The 27828-nt window shown below is 34.3% G+C and overlaps 2 protein-coding genes across 2 annotated transcripts in view; one reads left to right on the top strand and one right to left on the bottom strand.

Moving 5' to 3' along the window:
• The window catches only part of LOC115887394 (CCR4-NOT transcription complex subunit 11-like), a 140466-nt gene that overhangs the window by 78854 nt on the left and 33784 nt on the right, over positions 1-27828 (bottom strand). The gene's annotated exons all lie outside the window — the stretch shown is intronic.
• Positions 379-15454, top strand: LOC115887407 (disintegrin and metalloproteinase domain-containing protein 17-like). Its single transcript, XM_030906823.1, has 3 exons — positions 379-1079; positions 7104-7379; positions 15162-15454. Exons 1-3 carry the CDS (start codon positions 412-414, stop codon positions 15409-15411), a joined length of 1194 nt encoding a protein of 397 aa, XP_030762683.1. The 5' UTR covers positions 379-411; the 3' UTR covers positions 15412-15454.

Here is a 27828-nt window from a genome sequence, read left to right as displayed (position 1 = left end):
TACGTTTTATACCTATCTCTTTCTTTTTCATATAAAGTACACATAATAAAGAAAGATAGCAATAAAGACATACGACCTGCCATGGTCCTGCTAATTGGTTTCAAAATTGTTATTCTGACTTGCGCTATGGGAACGCGGTCCCACTCTTTACCATGAGATTTGTCAATCTCTTTTTATTTGTTTGTCTATGCGTCAAACCAATAATATTGAAATATGATATGTCGTTTTTGAAATACACCAATAAAACTGGTTAAAAACAACAAGAGACGACGCATAATATGGAAGTCATCTGCTTTTTTTTCTGTCATCGTCTGTCGAAATCTTACCTGAGAAAAAAAACAGAGTATAGGTTAACATGACATAAAATTCCAGGTTAAATTATTTGACAGATTTTTTTTTATTTTCTTAAAAATGTCAATAATGGAAAATGGATATTTCCCAATTATTCTTCTATACACAGTGTTTGATGTGTTTCCCATTTGCACAAATGTATTATCTTGTTTTATATTTAATGACATGAAACAATACCCCGAGTACTGCAAGCCTTCCGAAGAACAGTTGTTCAGCTACGATAATAAAATCGTGAATCGAAAAAGAGAAGCAACGCCTTTTACTTATGCCTTTAAAATATCCTACAGAAATAACATGTCCAACGCATATATAACAAAGACAAAGAGCGATATTATCCTAGAAGACAGATCTACATTAACTATTATTGGCGACAATGGTAAAAAGTACACAGAAGATATTAATAAGTACGCCGAACTGTACGAAGGCTATATGGAGAACAGACCTCAGGATTCTTTCATTAAGGGATACATCAAAGATGGTTACTTCTTTGGGCGGGTTGTGATCGACAAAAAGGCGTATTATATAGGTGAAACTGGACCAGTAACCAGTCCTCTTTTATTCGATCGGCCATACGATTTGTATAAAAAACTATACGATAAAAACGATCCCAGTTATGACGCTGCCTTTATTAAAGAAGCGGAAAAAGTTTATCGAGAAAGCGAGTTGGACACGAACAATATGACTGAAAAGGAGATCATGCAGCGCTTTAAGAAATGGAAAAAGGAAGGGTAAAGCAAATTTATTTATATGTACTACGACTATACGAAGTTTTTCATACACCCGGTTCATTAGCAGTTTTCTAGGTCCTAATTTCAGCGGCGTAGCATGGTGTCAATACAAGGGGATGTAATAAGTAACTGCAATTAACATTTTATCAACACAATAAAGGTTTTTTTCTTTTTTCTATTAAAATCTTTACTTTTGAAGTTACAAAAATAAAATATAAAAATTTAACAGGTTAAAAATAGTCAAACCAATTAAAAAAAAGAATTAAATTTAGGCAAAAAAACAAAACTGTGAACATATCTGTAAGATTTTAAATTTTAAAATTAAGATCACTTCTTCTAGCATGCATATTTGTGAAAACTTTTAATATATTTTCTTCCAATGAAGGAGAAGAACGCATACTTTCTACTATCGAATCCTTCATCGCGACGCGCGACGATATTTTTTATTTTATACCGCGAACGAGATGTGTTTATGAAACCGCATCGCCCATCGACTAAAACAGCGAACGGGAAACGTAATCGCGGCCGGAAAGTTCGCTGACCTCGGCTCGCGTTCGGCGACGTTCAAGATGTAACGAGTAGCGATGGGAACTATCGAATGAATTAGACTATCGAATGGTTAATGAATGAATGATTTCAACTATCGAATGGTTTTATTCGAATAAAATCATTCATTCATTTGTATACTAAAGCATATGTGACAACCTCGCCGTGCGACTAAATGGTTATCGTTGCGCCACGACTATCGAATGCTTTTGATAAATGAAATTTAGTATTCGTTTGATTTTTGTATGCGTCGGTGCATTATTAGTTCTTCCAAATTTTTATAACTTCGCTGTATAAATACTGTGCTATATTTTGCGTTTATTAAAATAGTTAAAATACTAAAATAGTAGTTATTTTTTAATTTTATTTATTGATATAAAATAACGATACGCAGAGACCGACCGTTCGTGAAACGAAGTCGGCACCGCCACGAAATTCGATGCAGCTCGAAGCAATTCCAAAAAACAACTAGTATGGATTATGGATGGAAAACATGTTATTTCGACAGCCATCGATACAGGCGGCGAAATACAACGGACAACGGAGTGGCGAATGCGCTACGGCGCTGCGCGGCTAACGTAGCTGCATCGGTCGATGGTCGTGTGGGGCTTGCAACAGCTTAAAAATAATAGGATATAAAAGAAGCAGCTTTTTTGAAACAGTTGCGGGCGTAACGCCTGGTGGTCGAGATAACAGGAGTGGGAAAGGAACGCCGCTGCATCGGTCGATTGTCGATGGAGGCTCGCAACGGGTTGGAGAAGCAGTCATTTTAGATACGTTGTTTCTTAACCTGGTACGAGCATAACAAAGCGGCGGTCGAGATAATCGGAGTGGGAAAGTAACGCTGCTGCATCGGTCGATAGTCGATGGAGGTTCGAAACAGGTTGGAGAATAACGCATCAGTTGTTATAGATACATTGTTTTTCAACCTGTTACGAGCATAACGGGCAGAGGTCGAGATATTATGGCGCTGTATGTTTCAGTGCCTACTTATTAAGTTTCAATATTTAGGTATTCATTTATTCTGAAAAATTTTCAGAATAATATTTTAAGATTTTTTAAAAATGTATACAGGGTGTTTTGAAAAATCTGGTCATTGATTAATCACGATCCTGCTTAAAGCCCTTGACGTAAAAAGCTGATTTTTGGAAAACGGATTGACTTTAGGGTGTAGAGGTTCGATAAGGGAGTTTTCGAAACTCGAATTCTAAGGGGGTAAAACCACCCTCAAATATTAGAATATTTTTTATTTAAAAACCGGTGAGTTTTTCGGAAAAACTCTTAAAACACGTATATTTTATTTTGTTGTTTTATATATTTTAAGATTTTTTAAAAATATATACAGGGTGTTTCATAAAATATGACCATTGAGTAATCACTATTCTGCTTAAACTGCTTGACGTTTAAAGCTGATTTTTGGCAAACGGATTGAATGTGGGGTTGAGGTTCGATAAGGAGGGGTTTCTCGAATCTCAAATTCCAAGAGAGTGAAAACGCCCCTCAAATATTACAATATTTGTTATTTAAAAAACGGTTAGTCTTTCGGGAAAACGCTTGGACACGCATAATTTATTTTATTTTTTTACATATTTTGAAATTTTTTAAAAAATCATACAGGGTGTTCCAAAAAGTTGAGTAATTGATTAACCACGATTCTGCTTAAAGTGCCCGACGTTTAAAGTTTATTTTTGGCAAATATGAGAAAATTTTATCCAGTTTGTATGTTAATGGCAATTCTTGCTTTGCTTTATCATCACCATTACAAATTATTAATTCGACGCGAACGAAGTCGCGGGTACACGCTAGTTTAAGTGTAAAATTAATTCGAACTCTAGTGTGTAGTTGGTTTACTTATGAAGAATATACTACACATTTTCTTATATTGCTATTTTTTGACCGCAAATGGTAAAATCATAACTAAGAGCTTCTCGCCTGTCGAGTGAGATGCACACTGCTACGCAATGCACACTGCTACGCAATTCAGGATCTACGAGGATCGAGGGGCAGGGCGTAGGTATAGATTGGAATGTATAGGTATAGACGAGTGGCGGAAATTTGGCTTTTTTATATCGCAACTGGTAAACAGCGCTTATTTGTAAACAACCACCGTTTTTAGAGAGGTATTTTAGATAACAATCGATATTCAGAAATGTTTTGACACCCTGGAAATACTACCACCGAGCACGTCATTGTTGCAACTTGCAACTGCGTTAATACGCCTGGCGGTGATCGCCTCATACTCTTTCAGATATTTAGCAAGGAAATAAAGAAACCTGTTATTTTTAAGCTGTTATTTTAAGCTGTTTTTTTTATAAATAACTATAACAGTTTCAACTGTTATCTAAAAATAACAGTTTTGCCCATCACCACTAGGGCTGAGCCACTTTTGAGACGCACCCAAGTATATATATTTTGGTAAAATTTTCTGCGGTACTTAATAAATGTAAAGTGTCTAAAATTAAAAAAAAAGCATACTATTTAATTTATTTTTATTGTATTATTAAATACTACGTCCGCCTATGACGGGGTTTCATCTTAGACATCGCCTGTGACATCGCTAAAGACGCCACAAAAAAGAAAACAAACTGGTCTTTTACGAGACACGCCAAACGCTACACACTTTTGGTCGGACACTCCTATACCACAGATTATACAGATTATAAACTTTGTTTTTTCTTATTATTTATTTTTATAAATATTTTTAATTCTTATATTGCGCTATTTCTAAATAACGTTTAAAAATTGCTTAAATGGGCATGTGCGGGTATTTGACAACCGGGGCCGGCCGGCGAGATTTTTTATTTTAGGTTATGTTTGAATTGTTTTCAATTATTACTTTAGTTTTATATTAGGTAATTTGATATTTAAGTAGCTGGGATTAGTTTTAATTAAATAAATATGGCCCAAAATATTGATTCCACCTGTAACGTTTTTAGTTCGTTACATGTCTTTTTTATATATAATATATGATGTCTGGCCTATATCATCACCGGATTCCCTCTCGTTCAGGCCGGATAGTTTATTTGACGCGTAATTTTTACGTTCTCTAGTCGGCAACCCTGCTATCGTTTCACTGTTCTGTGGAGCGCTGTCAACATCACTTCTGTCAACTCTCTCCGTGCTTAACTTCACTTGGCTTTGACCGTCCGACTGTCACCGTCAAAAAAAATCCCTGCTTCGAGAAACTGCAATTATAAAAATCTTGCTGTATAATTTGAATCAGCTGCTATTTCGAAGTTACAGGTAAAAATGAGATATTATCTTTTTTGATTCGTTATTATTACTGCGTATTTTTAGGGTAGAGTTTTGGATGTCCCAACCTAACTTGTATTTGTGTTTTGCTGGCACGTTGGCGTCTCTTTTCTTTTGTCCTCCAGAATGTCACATGGAAGAAAGGACATGTTCTTTGTTATTTAGTGAGCCCTCGGAAGTAATTCGAGGTAGGTTCATTTTGTTTATTAGACCTTGTTTGATTTTAAACAAGAGTTTCGTATTTTTAGGGTCCAAAGTCCTAAGTTATGGTCCAAGGTACGGACTATTTACTAGGTACGGGCATTATCCAAGGTCCTAGTAGTATCCAAGGTACGGGTAGTGTTCCCCTGTACCGTTGTCTTACGGGCGGGCTGTGTCCAAGGCTTTGGTTCAAGTTACGGACAATATCCAAGGTCCTATTAGTGTTCCAAGGTACGGGTAGTGTCCCCATATTGCTACAGTATGGATACAGCGTAAGCCCCATGCTGCTTCGTTCCCATTTCTCAGTCTAGTCAGTAGTTACAGCTGTATCAATTCATGGTGTCCTCACTCTGGCCCCCTTTTGTTCTATTAGATGGCCGAGTATAGAGATGCGAGACCACCTCACGCTGCTACTGTTTGAAGCAAGATTACATAAAGAACAGCTAAGTGTAGATTTACGTTCTAGTTTTTATGTTTTAGATTTTCTATATTTTCAGTCTTAAACAGTAACGTACATTTTAAAATAATATCATTACACAGACTTTAGTGGTTAGATTATTAAGAACATTTATGTCGATTCAGTAGTTACAATGTGATTTAGATTTTAGGTTTCATTATATTACGCCTTGTAATAGTATTACTTTCTATAGATATTATTATTGCACTAACATCATATAAAATATATCAAATTAATTAAAGTAATGCTACATTTCATATATTCTCTTAAACTTTACATGTCTTGTATTTTATCATAGTTGTTTTTCATAGATATTTAGTACAACTCTCAACACCACTTTCGTTGACATATAACCACTATAATAATTATTAAAATTGTACAATGCTATTTACCATCACAGTCCATCATGAATAAATATAGTCATTAGTTTTAAGTAATATACAACTGTGTTTTCTTTCTCTGTACATGCCTGGCGCCCAATATCTGTATTTTTTTGTTTATTGTTATTGATTAGTTTTCTTTCCAGTGAAACACCTTATCCACGACTGCTCTTCGATGAAAAGCTGCCGTTCGCAGTGGTAGTTGTTATAAAAAAACGCCCTGGAACACCTCTTCCAATATTAAATAACCTATAAAGAGGCTTAAGTTTACAGCAGATGACGACTTAGCCCTTCTAAGAGAATTTGGTGCTTGTTGTCCTAAACCCACTGGCAGACGTTGAACAATAAAGCAATGGAAATAAGCATTTTAGCCCTTTAGTTTTAAAATACCTAGTAAACAAAATAATTTCAAAGTTTTAAATTCAAAGTTAGGTTAAGTTTAGATAGCGGACGCGATGCGAACAGAATTCTTTCCGATCCGATAACTATAAATGAAGAGAATTTATACCACCTCACGTAAAGGAAATAACACCTGGCGCCTTATTAACGTCCATGCACGCTATTCGGTTTAGCGATATCTCTCTATTACGCTGTTTATTGTTATTTTACGCGAGTTTATTTTTGCGCACAGGAAATTTTACTCGTTTGCACATCGTCATAAGAAACAATTTTCGTACCACGAATTAGGGATAAGATTTTTATCTGTATACTTATAGTAAACTTAATCTGTGCCTATACAGTACGTCTGCTGGATATATATGTCTATGAAAGGAATGCGGACAAAAAACATTTAAATAAACAGCAATATATTTTATACGTCGACTTGACGAGTACGTCACCGCAAATCGCTCCGCCCACTCATTTTATTGGCTACTTGCAAATTTGTAGTATTTTTATTGATGGGACGCGTCGTCTAATTTTTTATGAAAAACATCGAGAGAATATCGTTTCCCCTCTTACGGATACCCCGTAGCTACAGAACGGACAGACGTACTGTACACTGTATCAATTTTACATCGTCCCAGCCTTAATATCTTTCTTGCAGTTAAAAACAGCACACATTGGTGTGGACGTCGCGTCGTAGGGCTTGTCAAAGATCCACTCTGCAGGTTTTGACATATCAGAGGCAGCTTCGACTTGTTCAAAAGTTAATAAAATATAGTTTAATAAATATAATGTTTTTTTTAGGATGCTCTGTCCAGTATTAGTAGTATTAGAAAACTCATTTCTACGATTACTACATAAAGGTAATAAAGAAGCAGCAATTTCGCACGCTTTATTCACTCTAGACGAAACGAACGCCATCTGGAGAAGAACAGACTTCGATAACGAAGGTGGACCCGATAACATAGGATTTTACATTAAAAAAATGGAGGTGATCGAAACTAATGAACCTGTATATTATATTGAGCCATACACACGATGGCTAAAAGATGCTGGCGATATCTTGAGGAAATTTTCTTTGTAAGTTGATTTCAGCAATATTGGCACAAATACAGTATTAGTATTCCAGAATTAAGTTCTTTTTTGGTAAAAAATCGGTATTTGTGACTCATACACAGAGTGTTTCAAGACAAACGCGTTTCGTCGAACTCCTTGAATCCATTTTTGATATTGACTATTGATCAAATCGGTGTAAGAAATTATGCAGCTATAAAATGTTGTTTCTGGAGATTTGAATATCCGGGAAAGTTGAGTTATTGAATTTTATTGCGCCCAACAACGCCCTAAATTACGCTCTCCTTTACGCGTTAACATTTTTGGGGCAATTTTATTAACATTTGAAATTGTCACAAAACACAACAAGACGCCTAGTTCGAATTCTTTTTCACTTATTTTTTACTCCCCGAAACAGCGTTACATCACACAAACCTCGTACCTGAGTGTTTTATAGTCTCAATATCTGCACTAGCAAAAAACTAAAATACTTAAATATTATGACAAAACCCCGATTTCAATATTATTTTAATGCGACCGACATCGACATGACGGCCGGTGCACAGTGTAACGAAAACTAAAATAGTGGGACATTGGCATTTTTCTTCAGTTATCACTATTCTTGCTGACATTTTTTGACAGAAATTAAATAATACGACTAGGAATTTTTGCTACAGGGCGAAAAGAGTAAAAAAAGGCGTAATGGAAGGTCAAAAAAAATACGAAGTTTTATAAAAGGACTTTACAGGTATATTTTTTTATTTACGAAGAGTTTATAGCTCTTATGGACCAAAAACGTTATCAAATTACTGTCGAACAATCATTTATCTCCCGCTAATATGTCAAAACTCAATCAACATTCCTAAATATTCAAATAATCAGGGATAAATTAGATAAGACCGCAAAACTCAAAGAGAACGACACAAGTGGCAAATATCATTTAACAGTATTAAATAATATGATAATATGCAAAAAAACGTATTCAACTTCAACAAAGGAAACCATAATACACACCTCACAAAAAATTTCGCAACACTTATATTTTTCGTACTATTTATTCTTGAAACGTTTTTATGTGAAAAACTTAAATCTAAGGGCTGCCTGAGTTATGATATACTTTCCATTCCTTAACAATTTTGCTATTAATGCAAATAACTTTTGAGATTATTGTTAACCAAGAGAATTTAAGAATACTTTGCAGTTTTCCAAATTAATAAGTGATGCGATAATTTATGTGGGGTGTATATTATTCCAAAATAACATAATATGTAAGGCACTTACATAAAACATGCTTAAAAATCATTCTCAATTTCTTCTCCATCCATATACAAGAGCTCTTTCGCTTCCGGAAACAAGTCTACTTTTTTATTTTTAGAGTGCTTTGGTCGCAGATGTGAAAGTAGAGGATCTGAATATATCAATAAGTTGTGCAATATATCTTCAATAGTTTGGCACCAACAATGATGCAGCATTGAGGGTGGAGTGTTAAATACATCGAAGAAAATTTTGCCGGTTTGAAAAAATATTCTCTTGAGTAATTTTTCTCCAATGTTGAGATTTTCTGAATTGTTGGAAACTGTCCCCCACCCCAATGTGAGGATGGTTCCTCGCTCCTAAAATAGCATTCAGTATGTTCATAGCAAGCGTATAGCTTTTTCAATAAAGAAATTATAGCACAAAAAATTACGGATAAAAACTACGGTCGAATCAATGGAAAACGTAATTATTGGCGAAGAAAGTTATTTTTTTCTTCCAGGTTCGGATTTAGGTGGATGAAATTTATATGTAACAGTATACTAGAAGGTTCACTCTATGATATTTTGTTTATATAACCTTGCGCGAATGTAAGCGTTTTTTTTTAAAGTCATAATAAACATGTAGAAACTAGACTTGAAAAAAATTGGGACATTTTTTTCAGGTTTGTTGTTGGTAAAAGACCTCTCTTTACGGAAAAAATTGTTGGAATTGAACAACACAAGAAAACTTCTGAAAATAATAAATTTCATTGTATGAAATTTTTGTACAGATTTGGTAAATTAAGGAAGCCATAACTTTAACCCGCCAAAACTCCCCGACTAAGAGGTCAACTCAAGAAATATCTCACATGGTGGGGCTCTGGGATGTCCTTTATCCATCTATATAAAAAACTTGATGAATTATTTTTGTTGTTTTTTGGGCTAATGTCCGGCATTTCCCGATTTCGTTACACTGTGCGACGGCGTGAATTATAAATTGATATTTTCTGATTTCTGCCGCGGTCGGAGTTTGTTGAAACACTCTGTAAACTATTTTTTGTTTAAATTAAATTTCATAATAAATATATTATTTTTTTATTTTAATTAAATTTCATATACAGGGTGTCCCAGAAATAAGTGCAAATATTTTAAGGGGTGGTAGATCTCGATAAAAAAAAAACATATTTTCTCTTTATCGTTTTTCAAATAAGTCCAAAATAACAGAGTTATTTTACTTTGAAAATTTCCAAAAACAAAGATTTTTTGCTAAAATTTTGAGAACCACTGGATCTTTTCTGGATTTTCTTTCTTGTAAATTTAATCTAATACCTATGTTGCCATATTATCAAAAAATTATGCTTTTTAACAAAAAACTAAAAAAATTTCCAAAAATTTTTTCAAAAAATTTCGAATTTTCAAAAATTTTTTTTCGCGAAAAAACCCTCACAGGCGTGTTTCTGGGGTTGAACTATACTACCAGTTAAAACATTTGCACTTATTTCTGGGACACCCTGTATAATAGTTCAGTCATTGGGGATCAAAAAAGGAGCCCGCTTGGAAAAAAGTCCGGAAGTTTTGAAACTTTGCAGATTTATGGGTTTTGGGGTCCCTAACTAGAATCCATAAAATGCACATTTCCAGACTTGCCGCTGGCGCCGCCATCTTGCCAAGATGGCGCCCAAAATTGGTATTTTGTAAATATCTCGAAAAATATGCGTTTTTTCGCAAAAATTTCCTATAAAAACGGTTATACGAAAATTTTCGCTAAAGTCAACCGTTTAGGCACAAAATCACTGGTAATTTTACAATTTTGCGTAAAGTATGATATACAGTCGATTTTCCGAAATAAAATAATAATAATAATAATGCCTTTATTTCCAAAAAAAAGTAAAATAAAATACAGTAAATTATTAATACATTAAAATAGTAAGAAATCATAGAAATTAAATAATTACACCATCAGAATATATATATACATATAAATAATCAAAACCCAATTTTGGAGTGGAGCGAAATTCAGAAGCAGAATGCTTCTGCTCTTCCATTTAACTCCGAATGAAGTACAACAAAAAAAATAGTAAAAGGTGAAAAAGATTAAAATATGTCATATGAAAAAAGAACAATAAAAAAAAAATAATAATAATAAGCAAAACAAATCAATAAAAAAAAACAGTGAAAAAAAAAACTCAATTTCAAAGAAGAAAAAAAGTTTCAGTTAGATAAAGAAAAAAAAAAGAACTACTGATTTTCATAAAGCCATCGACGGGTATGCATCTTAAATGTATGAATATTTAGAGTTTTTAGGTTTGAAGGTAATTCATTATATAATTTCGCAATACAATAACTGAACGAACCTTCAATAAGAGAGGTCTTATGGTAGGGAATTGTAAGAGTGTCCTTTGCTCTAATATTAACACTATGCGCATTCTCTCTAAGTTGAATCTTTTCAAACAGGTAAGTTGGTTCTTGGGTAGTAATAATAAAATGATACAGACTCAGTGTGCCCAAACGATGCCTATTCTTCATACTGAGCCACTCCAATTCTCGAAGTTTATGCGAAACATGGTCAAATTTTCTTAGATTAAAAATATATCTCAAACATGTATTGCATGTATTGCACTTTTTGTATTCGATACACTTCATGAGTGTTTAAGCCTTGCGAATACAATGGAGCACAATGAGAAAAATGCGACAAAACTAGGGCATTACACAAGTTAGCCTTGAGCTTATGGCTCAGATAATAACGGTGAGGATACAGTCGTCTCAAACCAGCATATGATCTTTGAATGCAGGACGATACATGCCTGCTATAGGCAAAGGATCTGTCTATTATAACTCCCAGATTTTTTGCCTGTTCGACCACAGGCAGTATGGCACCATTAATTGATAACCTAACCTCGCCGAGGAGATCCTGATAATGATTTCCGCCTGCAAACAACATCACCTTTATTTTTGAGGGTTTAATATTAAGTCATATTTAATGGATTCAAGATATATGTTATGTAAATCTAAATTAATTTTATTAAGAGCAAGGCCAAAATCAGTCTTAGCAAAAGACGCATATATCTGCGTATCATCAGCATAAGCCTGTGTATGGGAATACCGGACTACATTTGTTATTTGCGAAGTATAAATACAAAACATAAGAGGCCCCAAGATTGAGCCCCGAGGCACTCCCCGACCTAACTCAACAGGTCCGGAAATGTTTGCTCCCAATCTAACCGTCGATTAGTGTTCACTAAAACTAGTTTTAGTTTACTTTCTTCAATTTTGTCATGAAACAGTGGCGTATCATTAATTCGCTTATTAATAATTTATGAATAATTAATTGTCGTGCTGGACAGCATTCATTGCGAACTTACCACCAGGTTCAGCATTGGTCTGGTTGTACCAAAAATGCCGAAGAATGGGGTTGGAAGAAAACAAAAACAGGCATTACTCAAGTCACAACGTTGAAAGATCCAGCTCCAAAATCCCTAATGGCATTTTTATCCTGTAAATGCAAAACCAACAACTGGGGTAAAGCCTGTGGATGCAGAGAAGCAGGATTAAAATGTTCAATGATTTGTGCATACTGCAATGGGAAATTCTGTGACAACGTCACTGAAGTGTCACTCCACGAATCCGATGAAGTGGAGTTGGACTTGCCTGTAGATATTCCTCTGGCGGCTGAAGATGAAGAGTTGGACGTATTCAGAGACCACCCTGATGAGCCCAGCGCAGCAGACACGATCGACTTTGACATCAATGAGTGAGATCCGTCGGGCTTGTGCAGATAAGTTAAAGTTTTTAATTTACCTAGTGGAGTAGGCCTCCAGGGAGACCATGTTAAAATGAACGCGCCATGTACAGTACGTTTGTCCGTTCTGTAGCTACGGGGTATCCGTGAGAGGGGAAACGATATTCTCTCGATGTTTTTCGATAATATACAGGTTCATTAGTTTCGATCACCTCCATTTTTTTAATGTAAAATCCTATGTTATCGGGTCCACCTTCGTTATCGAAGTCTGTTCTTCTCCAGATGGCGTTCGCTTCGTCTAGAGTGAATAAAGCGTGCGAAATTGCTGCTTCTTTATTACCTTTATGTATACTCTGTTTTTTTTCTCAGGTAAGATTTCGACAGACGATGACAGAAGAAAAGCAGATGACGTCCCATACCAATCTATTTATTTTACTAAAAAAAGTTTCTAATAATTTTTAAGTTATCTATGGATGGGTTTAAATATAAATCCGTCATGGCGTCGTGTCTTGTTGTTTTTAACCAGTTTTATTGGTTTATTTAAAAAATGACAGATCGTATTTCAATTTTATTGGTTTGACGGAACGATGAACGACAAACGGACGCCGATTTGTATGAACTCGCCTTTAGATTTTTGTCATTTTTGACGCTTGTCAAAGTCTTGCCAAATTATAGGTTATAATTTTGTGTCAACTTTTGCTAAATACCCTGCGTTTTGGAAGATGGGGCATTTTGATTCGTATTATTACGTGTGTTTTGTGTCTTTTGAAGTCAAGTGGAGGAATAATCGAGTGAAAATTAACTGTAGACCCATAGCACAGTTTATCGTTAATACTCGCTGTCCAGGCAGAAAGTCTTATACACCAATGAAGTTGCCATCGATAAAGTTTGTATACCATTTCGTCGTAGATAAGTGCATCTCGTATATGGTAGAAGGATCAAACTAAACACTAGCTGTAAAATATCGACATCACACGATAGGTAAATAATGGATTTTAATACTGCAGAAAAATAATGTCAAAAGGTACTGGTTTAAAAAAATTAAGATTAAAGTTAATTAATCAACCTTTAAGGTATAAAATTTGGTAGGTGTTATTATTAATAAAATAGTTTGTTTTATTTACCTATGTTGTTTTATTTATTCCTGTAAAATATTACAAATTTGTATTTGTACATAAGTTATATTGATAAATATAATCATAAATGCGGGTAGTTTCATAAAGCTTGAAAGTAGATAATAGTTCTTTTTTATATTTTTTGGTATGTAGTGTCTTGTTCTTGTTTGTTTTGTATTAACACATACCGTTTTTATTAAATAAAATAACTCCATTACATTTTTTCAGTTTTATACAGTTTTTTCACAACATTTTGAAGTAATCACTTGTCATCTTGTCAATCAAATTTTAAATATATCTATGCGTTCCAGTTGTACCAACTTATTTCTTTGTAAAATAAAATAAACTACTTTGAAATTAAAATGACAGACACATCTATCATTGTCAAGGATCTTCTCGTTGGACAGACTATAGTAATCGTAGAAATGAGTTTTCTAATACTACTAATACTGGACAGAGCATCCTACAAAAAACATTATATTTATTAAACTATATTTTATTAACTTTTGAACAAGTCGAAGCTGCCTCTGACATGTCAAAACCTGCAGAGTGGATCTTTGACAAGCCCTACGACGCGACGTCCACACCAACGTGTGCTGTTTTTAACTGCAAGAAAGATATTCAGGCTGGGACGATTTAAAATTGATACAGTGTACAGTACGTCTGTCCGTTCTGTAGCTACGGGGTATCCGTAAGAGGGGAAACGATATTCTCTCGATGTTTTTCGTAAAAAATTAGACGACGCGTCCCATCAATAAAAATTCGACAAATTTGCAAGCAGCCAATAAAATGAGTGGGCGGAGCGATTTTCGGTGACGTACCCGTCAAGTCGACGTATAAAATATATTGCTGTTTATTTAAATGTTTTTTGTCCGCATTCCTTTCATAGACACAGGTCCAGCAGACGTACTTTACTTTACCTCTTGGGTGGTGTGGAAACAAGTACACATTTTCAATAATTAAAATTAATTATTCATAAATTAATGAGCGAATTAATGATACGCCACTGTTTCATGACAAAATTGAAGAAACTAAACTAAAACTGGTTTTAGTGAACCCTAATCGACATTTGATTTCGTAAAATCGACTGCCTATACATAATACGAGTATATCATATTTTACGCAAAATTGTAAAATTTCCAGGGATTTTGTGCCTAAACGGTTGACTTTCGCGAAAATTTTCATAAAACCTTTTTTATAGGAAATTTTATTCTCCTTAATTCTGCTCTCCCCAAATTTTCGCGAAAAACGCATAGTTTTCGAGATATTCACAAAATACCGATTTTGGGCCGGTGGCCAGTCTGGAAATGTGCATTTTATGGATTTTAGTTAGGGACCCCAAAACCTATAAACCTGCAAAGTTGCAAAACTTCCGGCCTTTTTTCCAAGCAAAAATCCCCAATGACTGAACTATAAATTATTTAAACAAAAGATGTTATCGTGGAGATGCGTGTTGGAACGCCTCCGCAGCGGTTTTTCGGTAGTAACGCTTCAAATTGTAAGCTACTGCCTAACCAGGCTGCAAATGGCGCCTTTGTGCCTCGTTTGCTTCCCTTCTTTTTTTCAGGAACGCTAGTTCATCGTTGCTGATTCCTCCCGTATTGACGAAGCCGGAAGGCAGAAACACTGACTGTCTACGGGTAGTCATGTTTTAGTCATGTCTCATGACTAATCTTACTGTAGACTTGCCCAATAAATTCTTTCTTCTAAATTATTTAAGGTATAGCGAACTGGGCAAATACTGTATAGGGATGGTTATAACAAATCAAAGATTTAAAAACTACGTTTTGGCAATGGCATATATGGGCAATCGAAAGAATAACAAACCGGGTGGAATATGTCAAAAAACCATTAACAATAAAACAATCAATACGTTGACGGCGTCAGCGGCCACCAGCAGAAGAGACAAGATAAATCAGATTAGGTTCGAAGCATCCATTGCTCACGAATTAGGTATCACCATACAATAAGTTGCTAACTAAAGTATTTTCATTATATTGTGTTTCTTTGAATACAAAGATTAAGAGAGGAAGAACTATAATACTATCCATGTAGTGGACCGAGTCGACACTATAGAATATGATGAAAAAAAAACGCTATTGTTTTGTATTTTTGTGATTTTTGTAAGCTAGGACCGTGATAACCTTCTATATCTACTTCACTTCCTTCCTTCGTCGCGTCCCTTCGTCCAAAAATCTTATATTTACTATGGGAAAATGTCGATTTTATGCGACTGTGTGTTCCTTCGTTCCTTCGTCAAAACGCTCCTTCGTCCGTTTACTTCCTCGAAACGCTCCTTCCCCGTACTGTCGGTTTTTGGAGGAAGTAGCAAAGGAATTATCACGAACACAAAAAATATTAAAATATATAAATCAATCTTGGATTTCATTCGTAGTTGATTTCTTGATTTGGCAGTACGTCTGTACAGGGTGTCCCATTTTCGTGTGTTTTGCAGGGTTTCTCGTTTATGAGTCGAGCTACAAAGATGCGGTTTTCACATTACGATGTTACTTTTTTATGAAACTAAAGATGCTACATACAAATATGTCCTAGCTCTCTTACTTTCTAATATACAGGGCGAATCTGAAATTATTGCATTTTTCGATCCCCTTGTATATATAACTATATATAATTTAAAACTTATAAAACTTATAAATAGATAATTTATGTCTCCCGTACAGTTTTTCACGTAGAATACAGTGATGTAACTATTTCTTCGTTGGAATCTGTCTTTTTTTAAATTGACTAAAACTTATATGTTTATTAAATGCGGTATTTTGTATATTATTTTATTTTCCTTGTTACGGGCTTTCTATAATACTTATTTTCATAAACAGGGTAAAAATGCATTATTTAACTTTATTACATAGTCGGCCGGTTTAAATTAGGTAATCAAAACAATCAACTAATTTATTCGACGTAAAATCTTGGTTATTGGCATGTTATTAAAAAGTTCAGTTTCCGTGTAGTTTATCAAAATATCACGATGCAAAGCAAAATTATCTGGTAAAATTAAGCTAAATAAAATAACAGCCGTTTAGCAGTACCTAAATAAATAAATATAGAGTATAGTATAATTTTCGAAAGCTCATAACAAGGCAAATAAAATAAAAATAATATATAGAGTGTCTTATTTAAAAAAAAGAACATAAGTTTGAGTCATTTTTCGAAATAGACAGCTCCCAACGAAGAACCACTTTCGTCACTGCCATTCTACCTGATAAACGAGACACGGGCGGTGGGTAATCGTACTCAATAGGTCTTAAGAAAAAACAAAATTAGGGTATCGGGTATATACCTGTACATTTTAGATTGAACAGTCTAATGTTGATAAAAGGTATTTGCCAACGACGCGCATAGTAAAATACCCGGTATGAATACTCAGTAATTATCTACATATTTCTTATATATATTAGCGTTAGCGTCGTCTACAACTCTTACCACCACTTTCTTTTCTTTGACATATAACCACTTACATATTTTCATTAGAACTCTAACAATGTCATGCTATCAGAACGAACATTCATGAATAAATATAGTCTCATTAGTTGTTAAGTTAATATAAATCTGTGTCTTTCTTTCTTCGTGTAATTGCCTGCGCGCGCCCAATATCTGTATTTTTTGTTTATTGTTATGATTAGTTTTCTCTCTAGTGAAATACCTTACCCACGACTGCTCTCCGATGAAAAGCCGCCGTTCGCAGTGGTAGTTCTAAAAAAAACGCTACCTACTAGAGTGGGCGTGCTATGTGCGCAAACTAGTAACCTAACTAGTACCCGATTCCGAAAATTGGAACCACGAAAAACAATAAAGAAAAAACAAAGTTTATAATCTGTCTAATCTGTGTTATAAGATAATCTAGATACAAGAGGGTTGAAAAATGCAAAAACGACTAGGACAATCTGTGTGTATCATCTTCACTTGCATAAAAAAGTAGGACATATGCTGTAAAAACCGCCTCTTTGTATCTCTGCTCATAAAACGAGAAACCCCATAAAACACACGAAAATGAGACACCCTGTACTCTATAAGTATTATTTTTAGTAGTGGGAACTATCGAATGAATACTATCGAAACATTCGATAGTTGCAATTCATTCGAATAATTTCGATTAGTTTAGCTAAGGAAGAAACATTCGTTGAAGAAACATTTCGAATTAAAAATTATCCGAATAGATCCGTCATCTTGCCTTGGATAATATTTGCTATTCTAGTATTCGGCAGCAAAAAACCACTTCATTTTATTAAAACTTCATTCATTTATGAAATTCATTCATTTTTTTTTTTTTTTTTTTTTTTTTATTATTTTTTTCAACTGAATATTTAGTTGTTCGCCGGGGCTGACGTAGGTTTTCTTTCCGCAGAAACCGTCGCGGCTCGCGCGTGGGCAATTGCTATTTTGAAAGAAGCCGCATCTTTGGATTTTTTGTGTAGTCAGATATAGATAAGGACACATTACTTTGTTTTTATCGACGTGCTAAGTATCTTACACAGAAAATACATTATGAAGGCGCTGCTGCCATATTTTGGTATTACTTGATATTAGCAAAGAAGTATTTTCATTGTTTTGGCTTTTAGCTTAACTTAGGGGAATATAAAGATCATACTAATATATTCTGCATTTTTTTTTATTAATATTCTGTTGTTACATTGCAATAATACTTGTTACTTTTGGATTGTAGGAAAATTAATTTTTTAATGTTTTTTAAAAAAAAAAAAAAAAATAAGTAAATAATAATAACAGTATAATTTGTTATACCTATTAACAACAAAATTTAAAATCATTTAATTATAAATATTTTTTTTTTTTTTTTTTTTTTTATATATACATATATTTGCTATGTCAAATTATTTATATTTAGATCCTATTTAAAAAATAATATTAGAAAAAAAAAAAAAAAAAAATTATTAAATAATATAATTACAGAACTAATTTTTATATTAACAACAATCTCTGCTCTTTTAGAAATGTGACATTTGCGCAGCCATTAATGGGCCACAAAAGCGTGGTAAAGCCCTATGCGCCAGTACAATGTTGGTAGTCCCTTCGGACGAATAGCGATCGACGTGGCTGGTCCTTTCCCGGAGACGAACGGTGGCAACAAATACATTGTGGTAGTAATGGATTACTTCAGCAAATGGGTAGAGGCCTACGCGTTGCCAAATCAAGAAGCGTCCACGATTGCTGATGCCCTTGTTAAAGAATGGTTCTGCAGGTTTGGTGTTCCTATGGAGCTGCATTCAGATCAGGGAAGAAACTTCGAGTCCAATCTGTTCCAAGGCGTCCGTGAAGTCCTTAACATCCGAAAGACCAGGACGACGGCTCTACATCCACAATCCGATAGGATGGTTGAACGCATGAACAGAACCATCAACCGTTATTTAGCCAAAGTAGTCTCTGACCCCCAAAGAGACTGGGACAAATTTCTCCACCTGTTCCTGTTGGCCTACCGCTCATCCGTCCAAGAATTCACAGGGCAAACTCCAGCCAGCATCGTTATGGGACGGGAAGTGCGCCTACCCTGTGATCTGAAATTTGGTTGCCGACCGGGAGAAGAAGTCGCCGGAGATTATGTCCACACACTACGTCGAAGGATGGACGACATTCACCAGAGAGTCCGCCTAAATATTCAAAGTGCTAGTGACCGAATGAAGGGACACTACGACATTCAAGCTGAGCATGGAGGATACCAACCGGGGAAGTTGGTGTGGCTACATAACCCGCAGAGACGTCGTGGATTATCTCCCAAGCTACAATCCTCGTGGGAAGGGCCATACGAAGTCATGGATAGAATTAATGACGTCGTATACCGTATCGGAAAATTGCCAAAAGGAAAACCGGGGGTAGTCCATTTCAACCTTTTGAGCCCCTACCAAGGCGAAATAGAAGATCGTGCTGGGACAGTGAGAACCTGCAGCTTTGATCCCCTGATTCGGAGATGTCTTTTGACGATTTCATGGCCCGATACAGCAGTGAGAAGGCTCTCTATGGTGTAACCAAAGATCAACGAGACCTCTTTCCGTGCCCCCTGATTATTCGCTCGCTCATTGTGTGGCTCGAGATTTGCGGATGTTCAGAGGAATCGCTGCGACGTTCAATGAGAAGTTTGGGCGTGTCGGGGAACTACGCCGACAGGATCCAGAGGTTGGAAGCGTCTTGAGGCTAACCGACAATGCATATGGTCAAGCAAGGCACATCTTCTGCCTGGTCATCAAGGAATGGTCCCCGGGTAAACCGACTTATCTCAATCTATGGAAGACCCTGATTGAACTCAGAGAAGCCCTGCTAAACAACAGCATTGCACGATTAGCCATTCCTAAGCTGGCGTGTGGACTCGATGGTTTGAGTTGGCGTACAATTCGGAACATGATTGAAGTCTTGTTCAGATTTGCGGGAATCGAGATCCTCGTTTGCTGCTACAACCCAAAGCTGGGATCGGGAGAGAAAACTGTAGACTGCTATTTCTACCAGACTTCGCAGTGTACCAGGGGCCAGCTTGTCAAATACCTTCATTCACCGTATACATCTCAGGACGAGTATGTACCTAAGAAGGGGGAAGTGTTGCGAGCCGGTGTGGACTCGACTTAACCTCACAATATGGCCGCCCTCGGATGACCTTAACATCGCATAGACACCGCAATGATTCATTCGTTAGAGAAGAATCGAGTCCCAATGGAATGGACGAGTACATACGAGAACATTCGAAAACTTTCTCTACGCACCTAACGACCTATGGACAATTCTAGAGTTCTTTACCTGCCGGTATAAAAGCCGACGGCTGTGGCCTAGAGGGGGCAGTTATAAAATATACAGATTACAGTTGACGCGCGAAAATTCAAAATAAATTCATAGTTATAAATCGTTTGTAAATAGTTCTATAAGTCTTTTATCGTTATTGTTTTGTTAATTAGTGTTAAATAAATAGTGTTTTAATAAATTGTGACTTTCTATCACACGGAACCGACGAAAAACGTAACAATAATATAAATAACCAATAAATCGAAAGTATTGAAAGTAAAGAAAAAAAAATATTCATAATTTTTTGATAGCTGTAATTTTTTATTTAAATGTATTAGGTTTTGTAGGAAATTATTTGTAGGTCACGATTATATAAGTCGTTTTATTTCATATTTTAATTTCTCAGCATAAATGACAAATTAAAAAGTTTCCATACTTTTGGTCACCACTGTACATACATACATACATACTTTATTTATTTCCTGCATTTCAAACGTCGTGTAGATACAGGCACCTCTATGTTCTATTACAGGTCTTGAGTAGCATGACACCAATGAATATTCACTCAAATTGACAAACTTTGATTGTTCATGTCATCCAGTGTTCAGAAAACAAAATAATATGTGGCTGTACAAGAGTTTGTAAATACACACTCGACCTCTAAATTTTTTCCCCTCAATGATTGTATATTCTGATGGATAATCACAAAATCTTCTTTACCATAGACTTAAAATAAAATATAGACTGAGCATCTCATTCATAAATAGCTGGAAAATACGGTCAGACAATGTCTTGTTATTGTTTTAGGCTCTAACGAGTGCGACACGAGCGATAGATAGGTTGTCTCCGTCGTAACGGTCGTTTCCTGACGACTCTGACGAAGAATGCAACACTGTCTTTCGTTCCTCAGTACACCTGAACCACGGCACATAAAACAATCGGCACGCCAACTCTGCTCAGATTCCTTTGTTTAAAATTTCTATAAGGTGACATGACGGAGCCATTATCGTTTCCTAGTCAGGGCCGGATTCAAACGTATCAAAAATGAAATATAAGAAAATACGACAGGGTCATTATTAAAATACAATTATTTGAAACTGAATTTTATTTACACAACACTTTTGTCCAAACAAATAAATCCTTAATACGCATACTTCTCGACAGAGTAAAAATGAAAAATCAATTAAATATTTCACTGTAGAAGACTAGACAGCAATTAAAATTAAAAACATGCAACTAACAAAAAGATGCCAGGAGTTACAAACAAAGGAATTAAAGAAATACCAATAAAATATTTATTGAACAATATAAAGAAGCTACATTTTAAAATTATTTTTTTTTTTTTTTTTTTTTTATGTAATTTGACAAATTAATAAATCCACAATTTTTTGAGAAACTTCTATTTTTTTCATGGCAGGAAACAAAGTGGGTACCGCATTGTATTTTATACAGTTACAAAGTGAATTGGTAAATATTTTAAATTGAAATAGACAGAACCTTAACTTGTACCTTTTGTGGGCTTATTTATATCTTCAAAATGTATTGTTAACTTATTTTAGATATACTCATTTTATTTACTTTTATAATTATATTTAAATTAATGAGTATAATGATTTTTAAATTTAATTTTAATGATTCCTAGATAAATTAAATTTTACTAAATATTTAACATTAAATCTTGCTAATATTAAAGAGTTTGTTTAAGATTTTTTAATAGATCTTCCTATTTAGCTGAATGTTCTAATATGTATACTACTGTTTTTACAACTAAAATATGTTAAAATAATTAATTATATATACACCTTACCTAATAGGATCTCTAGGAAACAGAATTTTTTTTTTTTTTTTTTAATAAAAAATAAAACTACTAAAACAAATTTATATTACATAATAATAATATTAGCTCCCGTATATAGCGTTTAATGCCTTGGGAGTAGGCAAGGTACAGCTTGGGTACAGCTTGCCATGTTAGAGTCGTTCGGTATACAAAGGAAGTTAATGTGGCTAGCACTACGCTTTAACCACCTATTATTTCTCGAAATTTCGCGTTACCTCAGAGTTGTGAATCCAAATTACTCATTTAAGGCTGAATCGACCTAGGTACCCCAAACTATTTTTATTTTAATAAAATTGTCGGCTATACCGGGTGTGTGATTCGAACCCACAACCTAGAGATTGGTAGACGAGAGCCTGTACCTCTACGCCACCGGACACCTTTTAGCAATTGTAATACATAAGAGCAGAAAATAAAACTAGAAACCCAAATATGTCCACATAATAGAAACAAAAGAATAAAAAAAAAAACCAAAATATCACTCAAGAGAAAAATCAAAATAGAATTATTTTACTACGGTGAATCTACGTAACTGTGTGAACATCCCTTCTAAAAAAGCTACGACACTGGTTACTTTCTGTTGATGGAAACGCAAATGGCGGCGTGCGTGAGGATATGCGCGTAGCGTTCCCGCCAAAGCGAGTCGGCGTGCCTTGGCGTGCCGTGTGATTTATATGCCGTGCCTGAACTCTCCGTACCATAGCCGGGTAATTTTTTTTATTTTAATGAAGCTATAATTCAATTAAAAATATATCGTATTTAACTTTTTTATATTTTATTAAGACTTAGGAGAGGTTTTTTAAATAAAAGTTTAGAAAAAAACGTCCAAAAACGATAAAAATAATAAAATACATGTTATACAAAAAAAATTTATAATCGAAATCACGTATTTAATTTTTGAAATTAATAATAAATTATTAATTTTAGTCAAACATTATCTAAAATAAAAACAGGATCTATTCTATAGTTATAATAGAATCGGCGACATGGAAAGAGAAAAAACTTCATGATTGTTGTAATTTTTTTTTCTGGTAAGTGATGTCTTATTACGTAAATTAGAGAAAACAGAAATCTGTTCCATTAAAACGACTTTTAGAATTGGGCATAAAATGAGACATTTATTTAACTCGCTACTGTCTTTAATATACCGGCTGCGTCCCAAAAATTTGCGACCGCCCCACAATTTTTAATTTTTCAAATAAAAAGCTTATTTGGTATGTTAGTATATGACATAAATTAGGATTGATTGACGCATTCAATTGTTTTTGGTCACTTCCTGTTTCACCGGAAATGACTATAACTTCTGATATTTATGAGGTATATCTCTACTGTATTCGATAGAAAATGCCACTCTGAATAGAATGACATATTGTGACGATTTTTCTGTCGTTACCCAAATAGAATGAAAAAAAAATATCCGTTGCTCAGGGTTAGAGGAAAGCTGGGTTCATAGGTAAGGCTTCTGACTCACAGTGACTTCCTAATGTTGTTAAAAATTAAAAAAATGATAATATATAGGCTGCAGAGATTTTAATGTTGATGTTAAGAATTCAAATGGAGGTATGGTCAAAGAGACAATTGAAAAGGGCGCCACTTGCTTTGTTTATGAGAGTGTAGTGAGTAAGAAACCAAAGAAAAAATGATATCTAGCCTTAAGCTAAAATAAAATTACTCAACTTGTTAAAGGGTCTATTATGTTTTATCAGGAATAAAAGTCAGGAATAACTATCCTACATTAATCATTTATTGAAAACGAACAAGTATCATCGAGGAGAATTAGTCACGAGTGATCCCAAGTAGAGCCACCAAGATATTTTTTAAATGGGTTGAAGATTTAGTAACTTTGTATTCTTTAGACTAAGTAAAGCTACTTAATATAAAAACAGGTGGAATTTATGTATGTCTCAATACGATGATGTTTCAGAAACATGTCATTAATATAAAACCTTTAAAATGAATGCGATGGTAATAATTTTCATATAAAATATCATAGCCTAAGTAAGAGTGTACTGTACAGATCAAATTATAATATAACGTTAAATAAAAAAATAATTTTGACTAAAAAATGTGGGATAAATAGTGATAATTTACCAAGTTATTAAATCTGTTGTCTCAAAAATTATAAAATAAAAGCGTACCTTGTGTATCAAACTTAAGAGAGAGAGAGAGAGAGAGAGAGAGAGAGAGAGAGAGAGACTTATCTGTATATAGTTTCTTATGATGTAAACAGGTAGTTAGGTATTCTCCAGACTAACAGAAGTGGATGCAGATGACTATGGCAGGAGAAGTCTTCGATATCAGCCAAAAGAACGATTGTAATGTCAGGAACACTATCTTAAGGTCTGCATAGGTCCATACAAAATGAAAGTGGGAGAAACATACAATAATTACTGCATTATTACTGCATACCATGTAGTAATTACTGAGTACCATATGGTAGTTACTAGGAATTTTCATGTGGTAGTTACTGGGGGTACCATGTGGTGAGGATTTTTGGAAATTTTCATGTGGTAGGTTACTCTATAAATAAAAAATGGTTCTCAGGACAAATACTCAATAAAAAAACAACTTTGGTCTGAAAATCAGCTTTACATAAATATATTCAAACCATGTGCCGATCCAACCCAGTAATTAAATACTTAAATAAACGAAATAACAAACGGAAATACTGAAATAGAATTTTAGTTAGATGGGGCTATATAAAATGGCGGATAAACTTACGGTGATCATTTCAAGAAGAAACCAAACAAATACGATCTATACTCTGGATTGCATACTTTACAAGGTTTTCAAATCTCAAATCGGATACCAATACAATGAAATCAGAAAAGTGGATTCAAGTGGTGTTTTTCACTGGAAAAGAAATTTGGCCGGACGCCGACACACGCGTCTTCTTCAGATCCAAATTCCCAGAAAGAAAGAAAAAAGTGATATCATATGATCGAAATCATTAGAACAGAAAATCGCAATCCACAGCGAAGTGAGATTTGGACAAGTGAAATGCAATTAAGGAAGTTTGGCATATAGCGAATGAATGGCGCTAATAAACAAGACAAGTAAACTGTATGTAATAAATGAAGTTTAACAGCTAGCAAATAGATGCGCTAATAAAAATTAAATATCGAGACAAGTGAGCTGTAACAAATGGAGTTTGGTATCTTTGGCATCTAGCAAATAGATGGCGCCAATACTAAGAAATTTAAATAAAAATAGAATTTTAAATTCAATTTTATTAAAGGAAATAAAAAATGCTACAATATCATATGTCAACTTTTGACATTTTCTCATATGGTTTAATTAAAATTGTAACACGCGGTTCATAACGACAATTGGACTCGAAATACCAAGTATCAATATATTCATAAAAAAATGCTTTTTCGAAATATGCTAATGAGTCACCCTTGTTGCTTTTGAAAAAATTGACATATGCTTAAAAATACGATTTGTACATCTTTTAACCGGCCTAGACAAGACACGAAAAACATTAGACGATCAAAACTATTTTTCCAAGGCTCCTTGATTAAAGCTTAGTGTTTTAAACACCGCCATGGCACTCTGTATTGAAATTTAAAATATGATTTGTTTTTAACCGACAATGCCAAAAGGTGACATATGATATGTAATTCTATTAATAATAATTAAAAATAATTAATTTATGTCCTATACTAACATACAAATCTGGTTTTTTTATCTGAAAAAATAGAAAAGTCATAGGGGTGAGCCACTTTTGAGACGAGCCCGGTATATTAAAAAATACTGTTTTATAATGTAATATCATTTTAAAATTCTTGTATGTTATATTAGATTCTGAAGATAGTTTTAGAATAAACCGGAATATATTTTTAATAAAAACATTATTAATTATTAACAGGGTTATAATTATGATTTTGTTACAATGTGAGTAAGTAAATAATGTAATGTAAGAGAAAAAATTCAGATTTTACATTTTACTAAAACATTATCTAAATAAGCGCCTGTCTACAACAACGCCACTGACTCCTAATGGGTAAATTGAGAGTTGCCTACCGGTCGAAAGTCGTTTCAAGACTTAAATGGATTATTTGAGTCAAATTTCTTGCAAATTTGGCACTGGCGAACCATATTTTATAGTTCTTGAACAGAAAAAGTCAATAAAATCAACACTTCAGGACTACAAGCTAAGAAAATGCGTTAATACAGCCGGGGACATAGCGGCAACAAAGTTTCACCGCACACGTGCGACGCGTACTACAAGGTAATAAATGAATGAATAGGCTCCCTCACCTCTAATCGGTGTTGTCATATTGTAAAGAACTTATCCTTTTTAAACAGTATCCGACTTATAATTTAGTAGTATAAGGACTATTTAATACATCTATGGAATATTAAAACCTACTTTATTAAACTGTAGTATTAATATCTCAATATATGTGTATAACAAGAAAAAAAATATTGATAATATTAAAGACGTGACAACATAGGCTGGATGAGGAAGGTTCGGTCGACTGTACCCAGAAGTAAACATGTGTACAAAAAAGATTGTTTGACCGCGTTGAGATGTAAATAGTGTAGTCTATATTTTATTTTAAGTCTATGTAAACATGTGTACAAAAATGATTGTTCGACCGCGTTCAGATGTAAATAGTGTAGTCTATATTTTATTTTAAGTCTATGTTCTTTACATATATTAATTTTCTGATTTACGATCTACAAAGCTTTGCAAGGAGGCTGATTAATGCTTTCCACCTGAAACATGTGCATATCCTACTTATTCCTCTGCCCCCTGTTCTGCTTCCCCCTCTGAAGAGTCTTACATCCGCTGGCCACACATCACTATCCATAATACTTTGTCCATCAGCAGACTGCACAAAAACCTTAAATAATGCAACATGACCCTGCCAAAAGTTAAGCCTCTCACAACTGAGCACTGATATGTTAGAGTTGATCTTAGAGCCAAGATGATTTTTAGGGTTCCGTACCCAAAGGGTAAAAACGGGAACCCTATTACTAACGGCCGTATTCATAGTCGAGCGCCAGCCGCCCGCCGAAAAGAAGCGCTCGCCGAAGATTTCTCCGGCGAGCGCTTCGATATCGAGAGAAAAAAAAGCTCTTTCATAGCGCACCGCTGGCTGGCGAAAATGACGGCACGTCGCCAACAAAATTTCACTTCGGGTGGAGAGTTTTAACGGAACATGTTTTCTTCCTTTTTCTACACAAAATCGTTTATACGAACTTCAACATTCTCTAAATATTTAAATATTAATAATTTAAATATTTTATTGATATTGGGTAATTTAAATATTTTATAGATGTGTCCATTATTTTGTTATAATTTGTTTTAAAGTAATGAATAACATCTTCTTAATCCTTCACTTATAATAAAAAGATTTACAATTTTTATATACATATTTTTTTGGCTAGGTATATTTTTGGGTCATAATAAAAAGGATACTAAGTTAATAATTTACATAATGGGGAATTCCATAGGTCTGTTCGGTTATTTGAAAGTTTTATGGATTCGTTTTTATTACGTTTATAAATGTTTATAGACCTTAACCTTAACCTATTGGTGCTGTGTTAAGGATTTTAAAATGATTTTAAGGGAAAATATGACCAGAGTGGAAGTAATTTATATTTTTAAATTGGCTCTATTTTTGTTTTATGTAGATGACTGATGTTTTGTAAATTTGATATATTTTTTCCAGTTTGTGTAAATTGCAAAGAGAATTAATGTAATAAACGTAAAAACAATAGGAAAAATAAAAAATTATAAACATAACAAAAACAAAACGACAAAACATTTAAATGGTCAAATAGACGGATGGAATTCATATGC

Source organism: Sitophilus oryzae, unplaced genomic scaffold (assembly GCF_002938485.1).
Source record: "Sitophilus oryzae breed Bouriz unplaced genomic scaffold, Soryzae_2.0 scaffold_115_pilon_pilon, whole genome shotgun sequence".
NCBI classification, from domain to species: Eukaryota; Metazoa; Arthropoda; class Insecta; order Coleoptera; family Curculionidae; genus Sitophilus; species Sitophilus oryzae.
Note: the sequence above shows the minus strand (reverse complement) of the source record. Positions and strands in the feature narration are given on the sequence as shown.

What these genes read in the sequence shown, in the direction of transcription:
- LOC115887407 (XM_030906823.1), top strand. Translation starts at nt 412, where the DNA reads ATGTCAATAATGGAAAATGGATATTTCCCAATTATTCTTCTATACACA. An exon ending in AAGAAATGGAAAAAGGAAGG is followed by an intron (nt 1,080 to 7,103) that starts GTAAAGCAAATT and finishes TGTTTTTTTTAG; the next exon opens with GATGCTCTGTCCAGTATTAG. An exon ending in ATCTTGAGGAAATTTTCTTT is followed by an intron (nt 7,380 to 15,161) that starts GTAAGTTGATTT and finishes AAATTATTTAAG; the next exon opens with GTATAGCGAACTGGGCAAAT.